This window comes from Streptopelia decaocto (assembly GCF_964273445.1).
Source record: "Streptopelia decaocto genome assembly, chromosome: 12".
Classification (NCBI taxonomy): Eukaryota; Metazoa; Chordata; class Aves; order Columbiformes; family Columbidae; genus Streptopelia; species Streptopelia decaocto.
Window position 1 is genome coordinate 4025797 of NC_138667.1, and position 15399 is coordinate 4041195.

The window sequence follows — 15399 nt, forward strand, 5'->3', positions numbered from 1 at the left end:
CTGGTGTAAGAAGAGCGCTTTCGGCAACTCGGTGCGGGCCTGTCCTCATGCTGGGGGACATCTGAGATTTTGGGACCCCCATGCTCGCTGGGCTGTCTCCCCCCAGGTGTTGTTTCCCCAGGGCCGTGGGCACCGAGCTCTCACTTGAAGCCTGCATACCTGTGCGGAGCGTGTGGGGTTTGTAAATGAGAGCTGCAGAGTGCTGGGATTTGCTGGGCTTAGCTGTGTGTCGGACACAAGCTGTAATGCTGTCACTACAGCCACTCCTACCGTGTGCATCCGCTTCACCGTCACGTGAGGCTGGCCATGGGGTGGCCGGGCAGCCAGCGGGGAGCAGCACGGTGCTGGGTTTTGGCAGAAAAGCACGGAGCTTTTGGGATGCTTTTGGTTTTCCTCTCTGAATCGAGGAGTGGCTGCACGGCATTTTCGCACCACCCCTTGGCTCCCTGCTCAGGGCGGGCTGGAGAAATGTGGTGTATCACCTGCCCTGTGCAGGTGAATGTTTGGCCAAGGGATTCGCGTACCAACCAGGCAGGTGCAGCACACAGGGTGCCAGTCTGATGTGTTAGAGGCTGGTGAAATATCTGAGGAAGCTGCTGGTGCTGGGGAGCCCTCCCAGAGGCTGTTTAACGTCCAGCTGGCAGGAGCTCAGGAGAGCCAGGCCCTGTGCCCTGCAGTCACGGAGCTGCACAAGGATGTTGTGTGGCCCCCCGGGATGGTCACTTCTGGTGGGGAGCAGCCTGGATCTGTGCTGTCAGCCTGCAAGGGTGCCGGGAAGCCAGCCTGGCCCTTTCCTTTGCCCTTGCACCTGCAAGTCTTCAGCCTTTCAGAGCAGGAGCCACGTCCTGGTGGGCTCGAGCAGCCCATGGGGGCCCATGTCCAATGTGGGGTGTCTGAGGCTTCTGGAGCTGGGTGGTTTGAGAGGGCTCCCCATTCTGCTGCATGCATGGCAGTGGGTGAGGTGAGCAGTGTCCCAGCAAGCAACGCTTGTGCCAGGCCTTGGGAATAATTCTTTTCCAGCTGCAGCCCAGTCTCTGGAGACCTGGCCTTGCTGGCTGCGGACCTATAGCTGTGGGCTTTCCTTGGCTACCCTGGAAAGCAAGACAAGGGATTTCAGCTTGACTGTGCTTGCGATGCTGTGTGCTAGGAGCTGCCTCATCTCGGGTGAGACTGCGTGGTGGTGACCGAGGGTTCCAGCACCTCTCGCTGTCACCCCCGGGAAGAGAGGGCCTGTGCTCTGGTCCTTCCTCCCCCCACTCTGGCTGCACCATGGTCTCCTCTGGCAGGTTCTCTTTTCCCTGCTGTACTGGTGGGGTTCCCTGGCTGTGTTTGCATGTTGAGCCGAGTGTCAGAGTTGCTTTTCTCTCTGTGCTTGCACGTTGGCAAAGTGGTGAACAATAAAAATCCGCCAGCGAGAGCTGTAGCAGAGGTCAGCCAGCTCCTGTGCCCCGGGCTGCTCTGTTGTCACCGCACAGTCGCGCTTTGTGCTCGGGGGCTGTCAGCTTGGAAGTTGTGTTTTTGCTCTTAAAACCATCCCCAGGCACCGGTGTGGGGTTCTCTGAGCAATGTACTGAGGAGGAATTGCAGCAAACCTCCTTTGCGCTTAAGGCAGTGGTCACTGCCTGTTTTGATGCATCTTGTAAGCAGCCTCTTGGCAAATTTTAAATCAAAGACAAAATAGGGTGTTTGTTGAAAATAATGAATTTCTTTGAGCTCCATTCCGAAAATGATCATTGCAGGTTGTCGGTGTCCCTGCAGGTTTCTTAAAATGCAAAACAGAACACCCAACCCAACTTCCTGACTGTCACTAGCACTTTGAAGCGACACTTCGTTTTGCTGAGCGGTCAGGAAATTGCTCTTCGCCGTCCACCGGCCTCTGGCTCTGCCCGTGTCCCTTCGCCGGAGCCGCGACGGCAGACGCCGCCGCTCCGGTGCGGCAGAAGGGCGGCGGGAGGGGCGGAGGGTCCAGCCTGAGCGCAGCCGGCAGAGCAGCGGGGAAGGTGTCTGGAGCCCAGCCCTGCCTGCCCTCGGCCGCTCGCTTGGCAGACGCTATTAACGCTGCCCACGGCATGTAGAGAGCGGGCTGGACTTGGAAGAATGCTCGTGGAGAGGTGGCAGGTGAGCTGGGGACTCCCAGGGACGATGTGTGGGGATGGGGGCTGAATCCTTGTGCCCGGGGCTGGCTCTGCCCAAGGAGAGGTTGGGTCTGTTTTAGGAAAGAGCTGTGTGAAAGGAGAACTAAAATGTGAACGGCAGAGGAGAAAAGAGTCCTGAACCGCAGTGTCTCGTGGTAGGAAGGAAGGGGAGGACCAGGGAGGCTGCCCAGGCAGCAGGTTGGGGACAGATGTGGCAGTGTTCCTTCTTCTTCCCCCCTACCCATGTGCAACTGAGCTGTGGAACTGGCTGCTGCAGGATGCCGGGACAGACAGAGTTGAGTGTGCTTCAATGTGCTTCTGTCTTGGGGAGAAGAGTCTGCCCAGGAGAGCAGATGACACATCCCATTGCTTGATGCTGCTGAACTACAGACGTGCCCCAGCTGGACCCGACTGCTGCACCAGCAGCCCTCTTGTCATGCTTTTTGGCTTGTGCGGGTGTTTCTAGGGAAAATGAAGGAAGGTGGAGATAAATCTGCAGATTATTTACCCTGTCCTGAGGAAATGAACGCTTGTGAAGCTTACTGTTTATCTGTGAGTCTTCTCTCCACTTTGAGCTTGTGGGATAATGTCAGTTGTGGTAGGTGTCAGGTGTGGTAGTTGTCTCAAAGACTCGCTACAGGCTCTGGCTTGTGGGGAGGAAGATGCTGCTAGTTCTCCCTCTGCAGTGCAGCTCAGCCTTGCTATTAGACATCAGAGAATCCACGTGGGAGAGATCGACAGGAAACCAGGCGTTATCAGTTCCGCTGCCTGTGCAGCTACTCGCTCCTCATGTCAGCATCCTCCACGTGTGTGTGGCTGGAGGCGTTTGACGGGAGCGCTGTCAGTCCGGGGGTGTGAGTGGGCGGTGTGTGATCGTGGCAGAGGCGTCCTGCCTCTGCTGCCAGGGAACTCGGCTCCACCGGGGTGTGCGGGGAGGGGGCTCCTCGCCCCCCTGTATCCCCAGCAGAGAAGCGCTTCACCCTACGGTAGCTGCTGATATTGGGGTGTCCCATGTCCCCTGGTGCTTGTGTCAGGCCTTGGGTAGGGTGGGGACACTCTTGCTGCTCTCTCTGCAGCCTGAGAGCTTCTGAGTGCTTGATGTGTGTTTCTTCCCACTTGTTTTCCAGGGTGAGGGGAGAGTAGGATCTGGGGCCTCTTCTTCTCTCTAAACTTGGGGGAGAGGCTGGGGAGAGCACAGAGATGAGCCGGTGGCACGCTGGGTGTTGGGGAGAGGATGGGCCAGAGCATACCTCCAGTGGGAGATGTGCTCACACCGCTCGAATCGCCCCGGCTAATCCTGTCACAGACCTGACCTATATATGGGGCAAGGGAGGCAGCGCGTCTGTGGCAGCAGATGGTGTCGTAAAGAGCCTGGGCTTGGCGAGGCTTCGTTTCTGCTGCTCCTGGCTCTCCTGAGGGAGAGGATGGGCTGCCTGCTGGCTGTGGAGTGGCTGGGTTAAGCCCAACAGCCCCCACAGGCTGAGAGCTTTCTAAGGCTGCTGCTTGGCACGGGGGGTCCCACTCACCTGGGGTGTCACAGGTCTTGGTGGCTGGACTGGAGACCCCTTGTCCTGGCCTAGAGGCACTGGCCAGTGCTGCTGTGCATGGCTGGCTGTGCGGTAGCTTGGAGAGGCATCGCTTGGGCTCCTCGCCTGGCACGTGGAGTCAGAGCTCTTGCACCTGGGGCAGTGTGATGTTGGTGGCTGTGTGCGTGGCCGTGCTCCTGACACGGTGTGGGGCCGGCTGAGCTGCTTGGCACTGCTCTTACCCTGCGCTGGACGCACGGTGCCCTGTCCTGGCTGGAGCTGGCTGGGCAGGCTCAGCACAGCCGCTCACAGCGTGGCCGGACCCTGCTCTGCCCGGCTGGGAGCACGAGCAGCGCCTCACCGGCAAGCCGTGTGCCATCGGGGGCTTCTCCCGACACTGTCCTGAGGCCACCGATAGCTGCGGGGGAGCTGGTGACGCTGGAGTGGGCTGGGGGGGTGTCTGCACAGATATCCACCATCTGTGACCCCTGCCTGCTGCTGCTGCCCTGCCCAGGATCAGGCCGTGTCCAGGCAGCCTTGTAAAGGTTTTGCCTCTGCCTGCCAATGGTGGCAAGGTCAAAGTGCAGAGCGCTGTTTTCCTCCTCTTCCTTCTAGTCCCTAGCTCTTGAAGCAAAGAGGCTGCAGTGGAGCAGACCTTGAGGGTGAGCTGTCAGGTCCAGGCTGAGGATTTAGTGCTTTGGCTGTCCCTTCTTGGGGTGCCTGTCTGAGCACAAGGGTCTGACCCCATCATAGGTCTGCCCTTTGCCCTGCCATGCTGCTTTCTTGTCCCATGTGTCCCCTGCCACAGGGACAGAAGCAGTTGGCTGTGGTGCTGTTGACAGTTGTGGCAGAAGGAGCTTCTCCCGGGACACTCCATGTGCCGCGGTTCCCTCGAGGCTGGCGCGGTTCCTCCTGTGCACCGGGATTCAGGGTGAGGAGGTGAGAGCTGGTGAACTGGCCTTGAGAGACCTGGGAGGGGACAAAACTGAATCCAATTGCTCATCAGGATGACGAACCTACGGAATTAAATCACTGACACCGACCTGAGGTTTACTTTAAAAGGGGTGGGTGATGTTACAAATTAATTAGCTCCCTTTTGGTTGTTGGCACTTTAAAGCCCAGCTGTCGGGGAGGGCTGGTTTACAGGCATTACATCAGGCTGCCGGCTGGCTCCGTACCTGGGAATTTCTAAGTGTGCGCTGTAGGCCGGGAGGTTTGGACGGTGCAGCCCCTGGTGCTCGGCAGAGCCCCCGCGGTGCGCGGTCCCGGCGCAGCGTTGGCTGGTGCTGAACCGGGAAGCCGGTAGCGCGGCCCCGGCGCTGCCCGCCGGCTCAGCCCCCTGCCCGGCTGGCGGGAGACGCTCCGCGGAGCGCTCGTTGAACCGAGGGAGGGAGCGGGCGGCTGTTCTGGAGCAAAGGGGCCTTCCTGGCGCCTGCAGGTGCGCTCTGGGTGCAGGGCCCGGGCGAGCTGCGGTGCCTGGCCGGGGGTGGGTGCGGGCCGGGCCGTGCTGAGCGGCAGAAGTGGCTTCTCCGTCCGGGCGTGGGAGGGCCCGGGGAGCCGAGCTGCTGCCCCCGCCGTGCCCGGGCAGCGGCAGCAGGGCTGCCGGGAGTACCGGGCACCCGGGGCTGCTGTCCTGGCAAACCACCGGGCTCCCGGCGCTGCCAGCAGGGAGCGGGTGAGGCCGGCGGTGCCGGCTCTGCCGGGCCCGCGGAGCCAGTCCCGGCGCGGCCCTTCCCGCGCGGGCGGGGCCCGGCGCTCCCGGTGCGGCCGCTGGTCCCGGTGCTGCCCCGCGTGCCGGCCGGGCCGCGCGCCTCCAAGATGGCTGCGGAGCGTGACACGCCTGGTCACGTGGGTCGGCTGCGCGCCGCGCCGCTCCCCCCGCCCCCCCGCCGGCCGCGCGCGCCCCCGGGGCCGCTGAGTGTTGTGACTCGGTCCGGTACGTCCCGCCGCCGCCGTTCTTAAAGGGGCAGAGCACCCCCCGCTTTCTCCGGTCCGGCGGCAGCTTCCCCGGCCCGCCGCGGCGGCCTCACCGCCCCGCGCCGCGCAAAACAAAGAGGCACCGGAAACAGCGGCGGCGGGGAGGGGGCCGGCCCGGCGGGGGGCGGGAGGCGGGAGGGAGGGAGGGCCGGCGGCGGGCGGGTGGGGGGGGGGCAGGCCCGGGCCCGGCGTCGGCGAACAAAGAGCGGCGGGAGGGGGCGGGGGCGCCGCAGCAGCACCGGAGCGGCGGCCCAGGCCATCGGTGCAGGTAGGTGCGGGCGGGGGGGGCGGGGGCGGGACCGCCTCCCGGACCCCCGGCGGCACCTGCCCCGGGCGGCGGCGGCGGGGCCCGGCGGCCGCCTTTGTTATTGCTTTTGTTTGGCGCCGAGCACATGGCCCCGAAGCGGCCGCTCTTAAAGCCACAGCTCCGCGCCCGGCCGGGCACCGGGGGCTCCGCCGCTGCTGCCGCCACAGTGGGGGGGCCGGGGCTCCCGGCCGGGCCGTGCACCCGCGGCGGGGGCTGCAGGCTGCGGTGCCCCGCTGGGGTGCCGCAAGCTGGGCTGACCCGTCGGGGTTTTGCGCCCGTCGGGTGCTCCCCGATGTGCCGCTCGCCCGCCCTGCGCCGCCGGACCGGAGACCCCAGGGGCTGCGCTCGGGTTTGGGGTCAGGGTCGGCGGGGCGGCCGTCTGAAGGGAGCGGCGGGGCCAGCGGTGAGCCCGCTCCCGGGAGAGCTGGCGGCGCTCGCGTGGGAACGGCCGGGACGGGGCAGCCGGGGGACGGGGGAGCCCGGGGTGCCGGGAGGGACCGTGCGGCGGGTGGCAGGACCCCTGGGGAGGCGATGGCGGGGCGGGCGGCTCCCCCGGCAGCCCCGGAGCCCGGCTCTGCCCGAGCAGATGGCACCGGGCGTGAGCGCTGGCGCGCTGCTAACTTTGTTCTCGGCGGGCCCGGGAGCCGCCGCCCCCCCAAGCCCCACCGAGGGCTTGCGGGGCCCGGGGTCCCCTTCGCTCCGGCGCTGCGGTGGCTTCCGCGGGGTCACGGTGACCCTGCCTGGGGTGGCCGCCGGCTCCCAGCTGTGAGTGCGAGGGAGGGAGCTGGGTGTGCCCGCGTGGGATGGGAGCGTGGGTGCCTTAAGGGGTGATGGCTGGGGCAGGACGGGGCTGGGCACCTCTAGGACAGGGTCACCCTGTGCCCCTCGGCCACCACCCTCTGGGCAGGTCAAGGGTGTCCCGCCTGTGGGAAATGTGTGCTCGAGGTGCTGTCCTGGGTGCTCCAGGGGTCCTGGACTGGTGAGCCCTGCGTGGCTTCAGTTCCCCTCTGCCATGGCGCTGCCCGGCCCCCAGCCCATCGCTGCGGTGTCTGGGCTGGACGGTGCCGGCTGGGTCACGCAGGACCCTTGTACCACGTATGCCTGGAGTGGGGATGTGCAACTGGAACCAGTAACACCTCGGGAAGGCTCCTGGGGGAGCAGGGTTAAACCTGGGCTGCCGCTGTACCTCTGCCACTAGCCCAGTGGTGGGGCACCCACCTGGCACTGTGGGTAGAGTCTTAGGGCAGAATAAAACACCCGTGGGGCAAAACCATGTCCTTGAGCGCAGCCTCTTCCCTGTGTGTAGCCACAGACAGGCTCCTGTGGGGGCTCAGCCTGCAGCTTTTGTTTTTTTCCTTTTACCCCCAGCATGGAGAAATCTCCCTTCCACTTCCAAAATGGTACAGTAGGTGAGGGTGAGCTTAAGAGACCTGTGTGTGGCACAAGGCTTGTCCCGGTGACTTCCCACAGTGGTTCATGATGCCTGTCACCCAGGTGTGACATTGCAGCCCTGGAGCAAAGCTGCTCGCCTGGCTCCAGGCACAGCCCATGTCTGTCCCCTCTCCACGTGGCCGTGTGGTTGTGCCCCCTGTGCAGCAGGGAGTTGACGTGCACAGACTGAGCCAGAGCGGGACCATACGCCCCGCTGTCCCCCACCAGTCCCCTCTGCCTGTCACTGGGACAGCAGCGTCAGTCCACAGTACGACATGCAGGAGCCCAGTGAGAGCAGGCAGCCCACAGAGCTGCGCTGGCGCCCGCCTTGGCCGAGGATGTGCAGGAAACCGCCCCCCACGGTCCCAGCTCCCCATCAGCTGGAGACACCACCGCAGCTGCGGGGCCCTTCGCCGCTTGCTTTTCTCTGTGCTAAAAACAAGTGCAACTCTCATTCGGTGTCCGTGTCTTGCATGGGGAGGTGGTTCTGGCAGCGCAGCGGCGGGGGGGACAGGCTCTTCCTTGAGGAGATGGGGTGGTCGCAGGCCTAGGTCCTGAAGCAGCAAGAGCTCCAGCCGTTGGCGTTACCATCCCTGCAGGGGGGGAGCAGGCGGCTGAGCCGTGAGAGGAGAGCGGCACTGGGTGGTCAGAGTCACTGTGCGGTGCAGGCGACGGGGCCGGGCATGGGAAGGGTGACCTGGCTCCCAGCGAGGAGGGGGCATGGGCAGGAGCCAGGTGGGCTGCAACCCCCCCAGCACGTCTATGGGAGCAGTGTCTGCCCTGGGCTCAGTCCCTGCCTCTCCTCCCGTCCTCCTGAGCCAAGCACCGGCAGAGCAGGCTGGGGTGGTGCTGCCCAGGCCTGGGGCGTAGGGAGGATTTGGGGCTCCTGCAGCCCTGTGCCCCTCTGGGGTTGGGGTGCTGTGACCCGCTGTCCTTCTCGCAGGATCCAAGGTGCTGGTGTCTCACCCTGCCTGGAGCCTGAGGTCCCGTGCGCCCATCTGCCTCCCGACGTCACCAATGCGACCATGGGAACTGGCAGTGAATAGGCGGCCACCCTCTGCCCCTTTTAACCAGCGCCGTATCTCGGGGGGACCCTGCAGCAGCCCCGACCACCTCCGGCGAAGGTACGGGGCGCAGGGCGGTGCGGAGCCCTGTCACCCACGGTGCGTGGGGACACGGGGCCAGTTCCATGGTCCTGCTGGGGCAAGGTGCCGGCTCCCAGGAGGCTCCGGGGGAGATTGCAGCAGGGAATCCTGTCCACCCGTCCCAGCCGATGGGTCCCTGGGGAGCAGGGGCCCCTTTTGTGCTTGGGGGGACGTGCAGGATGCGCAGAGGAGCTGGTTCTGGAGCTGCCCAGCCAGACAAGGAGCCTGGCCTGGCACGATGCCCTGAGCATCTCACCTTGGGAGCCGGGCTGGCATTGTCCCACCTGCAGCCACCCTGCTCAGGGCTGCGGTGCCCCTGCCCTGGGGGGTCACTCCTGCTCTGTTTCTCTCCTGCGGTGGCCCTGCAGCCCCCCTGCCAGGCGTCAGTGGGGACGACACGACCGACCTCTGGCAACCCCCCTGGGCCAGGATGAGCCCCAGCTGCACCCTGCCTTCCCCCAGCAGCCGCACGTCCCTGTAGATGAGCCCCGCGTCTACGCTCTCCCCAGCACGCCGCCACGAATGCTTCACCCAGCCGCTCACCCCCCCCACCAGAACCCATTCATGGTGGATCTGCATGACCAGGTAGGTGCTGCAGCTTCCCTCCCCAGTCCTAAGGGTTGACTCTGGTGGTTCTGGGCTGGTGTCCAGGGAAGTGGTCCCAGGATGTGTCCGTGTGTCCCCTCTGGCTGGTCACTTGCTGCCGAGAGCAGACAGCCCTGAGCCTACTGGTGCTCTTGTCCTCTGAGCACTTAAATCCTGGGGTCCCCCTGCCATCTTGGATGGTCCCCTCATAGGGTTGTTCATGTCACAGCTGCCAGGCATTGTCTGCGGTGGTGGTGCTGGGTTGGTGGCTGTGCCAGCCTGTCTGTGGGGAGCAAAGAGGGCTCCAAACCCACCTCAACCCCAAGCCTACGCTCAGCCCCAATCCTCCGGCCACACCAGTGGGATGGAGGTGCTGGGTGGTTGTGTCCCAGCATTGGGTGCTCAGTGACCTGCTGCGTCCCTGCCCGGAGGGGGACAGCTCAGCCGGGGCTGAACTCTGACTGTGCCCTCGGGTCCTCGTCCTCAGGTGCACCAGGGAGCCGTCCCTCTCTCCTACACGGTTACCACTGTCACAACGCAAGGCTTCCCCATCCACGCCGGCCAGCACATCCCTGGGTGCAGCACCCAGCAGCTCCCAGCATGCTCAGTGATGTTCAGTGGACAGCACTACCCGCTCTGCTGCCTCCCGCCCCCGGTGAGTCATGGGGGGTCACCTGGGGACAGCCTGGGCTGTGGGTACCCAAGCCCACTGGGAGTGCAAATTTCTGGGGGCATGGGGGCTGTTAGAGGCCCTGGGGAGGGGGCAGGTGTGCACCCATGCCCATGGTGGGTGTCTGACCCCTGTTTTTCTCTCTCTGCCCCACAGCTGATCCAGGCATGCGCCATGCAACAGCTCCCCGTCTCCTACCAGACGTTCCCCCCCATCATCTCCAGCGACCATTACATCCTGCACCCACCCCCACCGCCAGTGCCCCCCCACCAGCCGCCCCACATGGCCCCTCTGGGGCAGTTCCTACCTCTTCAAGCCCAGCACCCGCGCATGGTGAGTCAGGGCAGGGGCACAGGCTGGGGATACGGTGCACCCTGAGGCCCCAACAGAGACCACCTTGAGGTCTAGTCCCTCTGCAGCCCCCGTCGGTGTGAGCTGGGGGCGGTGAGTGGGGCGCCCAGGTTACCTCTGTCCTGCTAGCACTGGGGTGGTGTGGTTTCGGCCCTTTCCTCCCAGCCTAACTGTTTTCCCCACAGCCTCTGCAGAGGATAGACAATGACGTGGACCTGCGAGGGGAGCAGCACCCCATCGCGGGCTTCACTTACCCCCCATCCCACCACACTCCCACACTGTCCCCCTCGGTACCGCTGCATTACCTCCCCCACGACCCGCTTCACCAAGAACTGCCATTCGGCGTGGTGAGTTCCGGTCTCGTGGAGGGGTGGGGGGATGCCGTGAGGGGATGCCGTGGGGCTGGTCTGGCTCTGAGCTCCCCATCTCTCCTTGCAGCCATACCCCCACATGATGCCCCGGCGGCTGAACACCCAGCGGTACCGGCTGCAGCAGGCGCTGCCCCCCCCGCCGCCCCCTCCGCCGCCCCCCCCGTACTACCCGAGCTTCCTGCCCTATTTCCTGTGAGTACCAGGGAGATGCAGTGGGACATTTGGGGCAGGGGTGGCACCGCGGATGGGAGGCACAGCATTGGCACAGGCAGCTCTGCCCCCCGGGGGTGCCAGGGCAAAGGTTGGGGTTTGCAGCCCCACGCTGACCGCCCCATCCTTCCCCCCCAGATCTATGCTTCCTGTGTCGCCGACGGCCGTGGGGCCGACGATCAGCCTAGACCTGGACGTGGATGATGTGGAGATGGAGAATTATGAGGTATACTGGCTCTGCTTTCCCATGGGGTGATGGGGTGGGTGATTTTGGGATCGCTCTGCCGGGGTGTGGGGAACCCGGAGCGGTGCTGTGCTGGGGCGTGAACTGAGCTGAGCTGGCTTCTGCATCTCCCTGCAGGCGCTGCTGAACCTGGCCGAGCGGCTGGGGGAGGCCAAGCCACGGGGACTCACCAAAGCAGACATCGAGCACCTCCCGTCCTACCGCTTCAACCCCGAGAGCCACCAGTCTGAGCAGACCCTGTAAGTGAGCCCAGGGTGGGGGGCATGGGGGTGCCTGGTGGGGGACAGGATGGTGTGTGGCGGGGGACCACGGGTGTGCAGCGGGGCCGCGCTGATGGCTGCCTCCCCCAGGTGTGTCGTGTGCTTCAGCGACTTCGAGGCCCGGCAGCTTCTCCGCGTCCTGCCCTGCAACCACGAGTTCCACGCCAAGTGTGTCGACAAATGGTTAAAGGTACTGCCCTGTGCCTGCGCCTGCTGCAGGGTGGGGGGCAGCTTCTTGGGGTGCTGCAGGCACAGGGTGCTGCCTTTTGGGTGGCCTCGGTGCCGTGCAACCGAGGACGCGTTGGGAGCAGGGGCCGAGCACCGCGCTGGGTGGGATGGGGTAGTCCCAGGGGGAGGCACGCTACGGGGTGCTGCTGGCCCCCGCGGTGAAGGGACGGGGTGCCCGGGTGCCCACTCACTCGCCCCGTCTCCCTTTGCCCGCAGGCAAACCGCACATGCCCCATCTGCCGGGCGGACGCGTCGGAGGTGCAGCGGGAGGCGGACTGAGGCTGGCAGGCGCTGTGCCGCACAATTCGCTAGAGGACGAGGACGCCGGGCCAGGGGCGGGGGCCGCTGCCCGCTGCCAGGGCCTGACCCTGCGCTTACCCCCCCTCCCCAAAGCCTCTCCTCAGATGTGGTGAGCATTGAGCAGTCCGGGCTCCTGGCCTGCCCCCCTCCTCCCCGCGGGGCACGGACTCGGCCGGACGCCTGCCCGCTGCGCTCCTGGGGCCCGAATCGTGTTGTGCTGGAGGCGGGAGGCGCGTGGCCGTGCCCTCCGTGCTCCAAAGACGCTGTTGTTGCTCCCATCACTTTCCAGGTCTTTGTACTCCACTAGGGAAATAGTGTCTTTTCCCTTTGTCACTTCTTTTTTTTTTCATGGTAGAGTTCGGGATTTTTTTTTTTCCCCCGTTTCCTTTTCCGTCACGTTTTTGGTTTCATGGCCGTTTGACTTAGCGGCGCGCAGGCAGCTCCTCCCCTCGGCGTTGCTCGCGGAGGACGCGGGGAGGAGAGAGGAGGGAGCAACACGGGTTTGATGCCGGCGGCGCCTCGAGCCAGAGCGCCGGGCCGGCCCAGGGGCAGCCGGACGAGGCGGCCGGGGGAGCGCGGCCAAGGTGGGACACCAGCAACCCCGCGGCGTGTCCGGGGCAGAAACGGCTCCGTCCCCGCTCCCGCGCGCAGCCCCACGCAGCCCCTCTCCTGCCCCAGCTGCCCTCCGGAGCCCTGGAGAGCTACGGCTGCTCGGGGTGTTTCCCTGCTGGGACGATGATGCTGGTGCGGCCCCGGCCCCTCTCCCCGTTTGTTCCCCCGCGCTCAGCTCAGCCGGCACAGCTCGTGGGGCTGGAAGGCAGCCAGGCCCAAGGGGGACCCCAGCCCCGTGGCCGTGCAGCGGCCCCGATGTGCCGCCGCAGCTCCCACTGTTGTTTCTGTGCCGCGCCGCCATAAACCGAAGCAGCCCCGCGCCCCGTCCTGCTGGCTGGGCGGCGCGGCGGGGGGGCTCCAGCCGGGGGCTGCGGCGGGTGCCCCCCGGTTCATCTCTAACCTCGCGGTGTGTTTCTGTGCCCGGCCGTGCGGGGGGAGCCGTGAGCAGCCCCCGGCCGCCGTGCAGCCCCCTGCCCGCCGCCCGACTCCAACAATCCCGCGTGGCTGAAGTTGTTTTGCATGATTAATTAGTGAGGAGGGTGACGGAGGCGGCGGGGGGGCCAGCCCTCCCCGCGGCGCGTTGCTGACGCCTGGCAGCCTCCGAGCGGACGGTGCCAGCCCTATGTAAATGTTCACAATATGCATGCATGTCTGACCAGCTTGGAACGTGGTCTTGGCTCCGTGTAGCCGGCTGTGGGGTGAGGGGGGTGGGGAGAGGGGTTTTTGTGCTCAGCTGATACTGCCATGCACTGTACTGCACATGTCCGCAACGCCACAGCAGGACCGTGAGACTTTCAGGGCCGTTCCCCGCCGGGGCCTGCGCCCCTCCGGGTGGGAGCACCCGCGGCGGCGGCGTGTGCAAGGGGCCGGGGCGGGGGGGGAGGGCTGCTCCCCGCGGGGCGGGGGGCGGGCGGCGGGGCCGGGCCCCGCGGGGCCCCGACCGCCCCGGGGCTGGGTGTGAGGGCAGGGTTGGGGTGGGCGGGACAGCGCTCCCCGCGCTGCCACGCCATAGGCCTGGGGCGCGGTGCCAATCACCGGGCTGCTGAAGGTGGGCCCGCTGCCGATTGGCGGAGGGCCGCGCACTGCCTCTGCCACTCAGCGGGCTTCTCCCTGGGGGCGGGCCCCGCTCCCTGCCCAGCCAGTCAGGCGCAGGGGAGCAGCACATGCCGAGTTGCCATTGGCTGGCTCCCCCTTGCCGCCCTTTCCCGACCTGGTGCCGCCGGGTCCGCCGCGGGCGCTGGCACCGCTGGGCTCGGTGCCCCTTGGGCAGGATCCCGGTCCCCTCCCCGTCCCTCGCTCAGTGACAGATAACCAAAGGAGTCCCCGTGCCGCGCGGCGGCCTCGCGCCTCCGGAGACGCCCCCTCGTCCCTTCCCGCCCTCGCGGTGCCCAGGGAGCCAGGAAAGCCTTACGGTCCTTTGACGGCGACTCGAAAGCTCACAGCTCGTGTGCTGCAGAATTTATTCCAATGAGCAGCTAAAAGTATCATTTAAAAAAAAAATTACAAAAAAAAAATTACAAAAAAAATACTAAAAAACAATTATTTAGGGTGTTTGTGATTGCTGACTGCGCTGTAGATACCACTGTTTACCAATGATTTCCTGTGGTGGGATAGTGGACTGTTTACTGTTCTATTATACCAGTCCCCGGGCCCTCCAGTGGGGCCCCCGCGGCCCCCGGAAGGTGCTAGGACGTGTGTTCTGTGTTAGAAAGTTTTTATATATATATATATATATATAAATATATATATATAATTTTTTTTGCTCTGTTACTTGCACATTTTACAGTTACCTCATTTTTCCCATGTATGTATTTGAAAAAAGGCTAATATATAGAAAAAAAAAAAAGGTTCTTAAAGCTCTAAAAGTGTTTGGTTTTTTTTTTCCATTCCATTGGAATCATATTGGTTTTGTAGCATTTAACATAACTAGTATGTTGTATTATATATATGTGTATTATACTGATTGAAATTTTTAACAGATTTGTACTTTTTTTAAAATGAAAGTTGCTAGTTCTGCTTGACCAAGTAGTGCAATCATTATTTTTTTTAATGTTGTGGCTGATTTTGAGAGGGATATTCACTAATAAATGTATGATGTATACCAACGCGCTGTGCCGTGGCTCTTGTCTCGGGCGGGCAGGCAGAGGCTCCGGGGGGTCTGGTGACCTCACCGGGGGTCCCCAGGTTGTCACCAAGGTGGAGGGAGGGTCCCCACACAACGGGGGGACTCAGGGAGACCAGGGGGGGGTGCAGGAGCTGCTGGGTCCTCTGCCCCAGAGTCTGCAGTGGGCCACCCTCACTCCCACCCACATCTTCTTGAACCAAGATGGAAAGTCCTCCTGATCCACCCTTGGGACAGTGCGTGTGTTCTGTGGTGGCTCCAGAAACACCAGGGGAATCTTTCATTTCTACAGCCCAACCCTCCAGGCTGCCTATGCCCAACTAGGGGAGTGGCAAGCCCTGAACCCCCTGGCTTGGGGGGACATCAGCACAGCCTCACTGTCCCAAAGAACCTCAGCGGTCCCAGGTTGGGCACTTCAGACTGATCATACCCTACACAGGGCTGCTGCTCCCCAGCCCACACTCCTCCAGGAAGGGAACAGCTCTTCCTTGGGAGGAAAACAAAGGCTTTCTTCTCCATGCCAGGCCCTGGAGCCACCAGGAAATGAGGTGGCTTGGTAAGCTTGTGGGCTAGAGGAATGGTGGGGATGGAAGAAGGCTCCCCACTGTGCTTTGTGCAGGCAAGTGTGGATGGTTATGTGTCCAAAATAAGCAACTAACAGGTAGGGCAGAAACAGGCTCCTGCCACTTCCCTTTGGGCAGGAGGTGACAGCACCACGCAACAACCATGAGCAAGGCCCTGGGGGAACAACAGCTCACACCCACCCTCCTCCACCCTGCACCTAGCACAGTGGTTTTTCTTCCATCTCTACCTTGCTGAGGGAGGGTTGATTCAGCCCTTTAACCAAAGGAAAGGCAATTCCCCCCACTCCCACAGTCCCTGCCCCAGGCAGGCAGCGCAGCACCAGCCCAGCACTGCCTCCCAC

General features: G+C 64.0%; 1 protein-coding gene across 1 annotated transcript; it reads left to right on the forward strand.

The window, feature by feature from the left end:
* The first annotated feature begins 578 nt into the window (after positions 1–578).
* On the forward strand, positions 579–13050 carry RNF44 (ring finger protein 44). Its single transcript, XM_082063907.1, is given in 14 exon segments — positions 579–5611; positions 5613–5666; positions 5668–5774; positions 5776–5906; positions 8320–8500; positions 8890–9106; positions 9594–9761; positions 9933–10109; positions 10313–10474; positions 10566–10690; positions 10847–10934; positions 11070–11191; positions 11303–11402; positions 11657–13050. Coding segments are annotated over 14 exon segments (1827 nt in total). The 5' UTR covers positions 579–5479; the 3' UTR covers positions 11720–13050.
* Positions 13051–15399: the final 2349 nt, after the last annotated feature.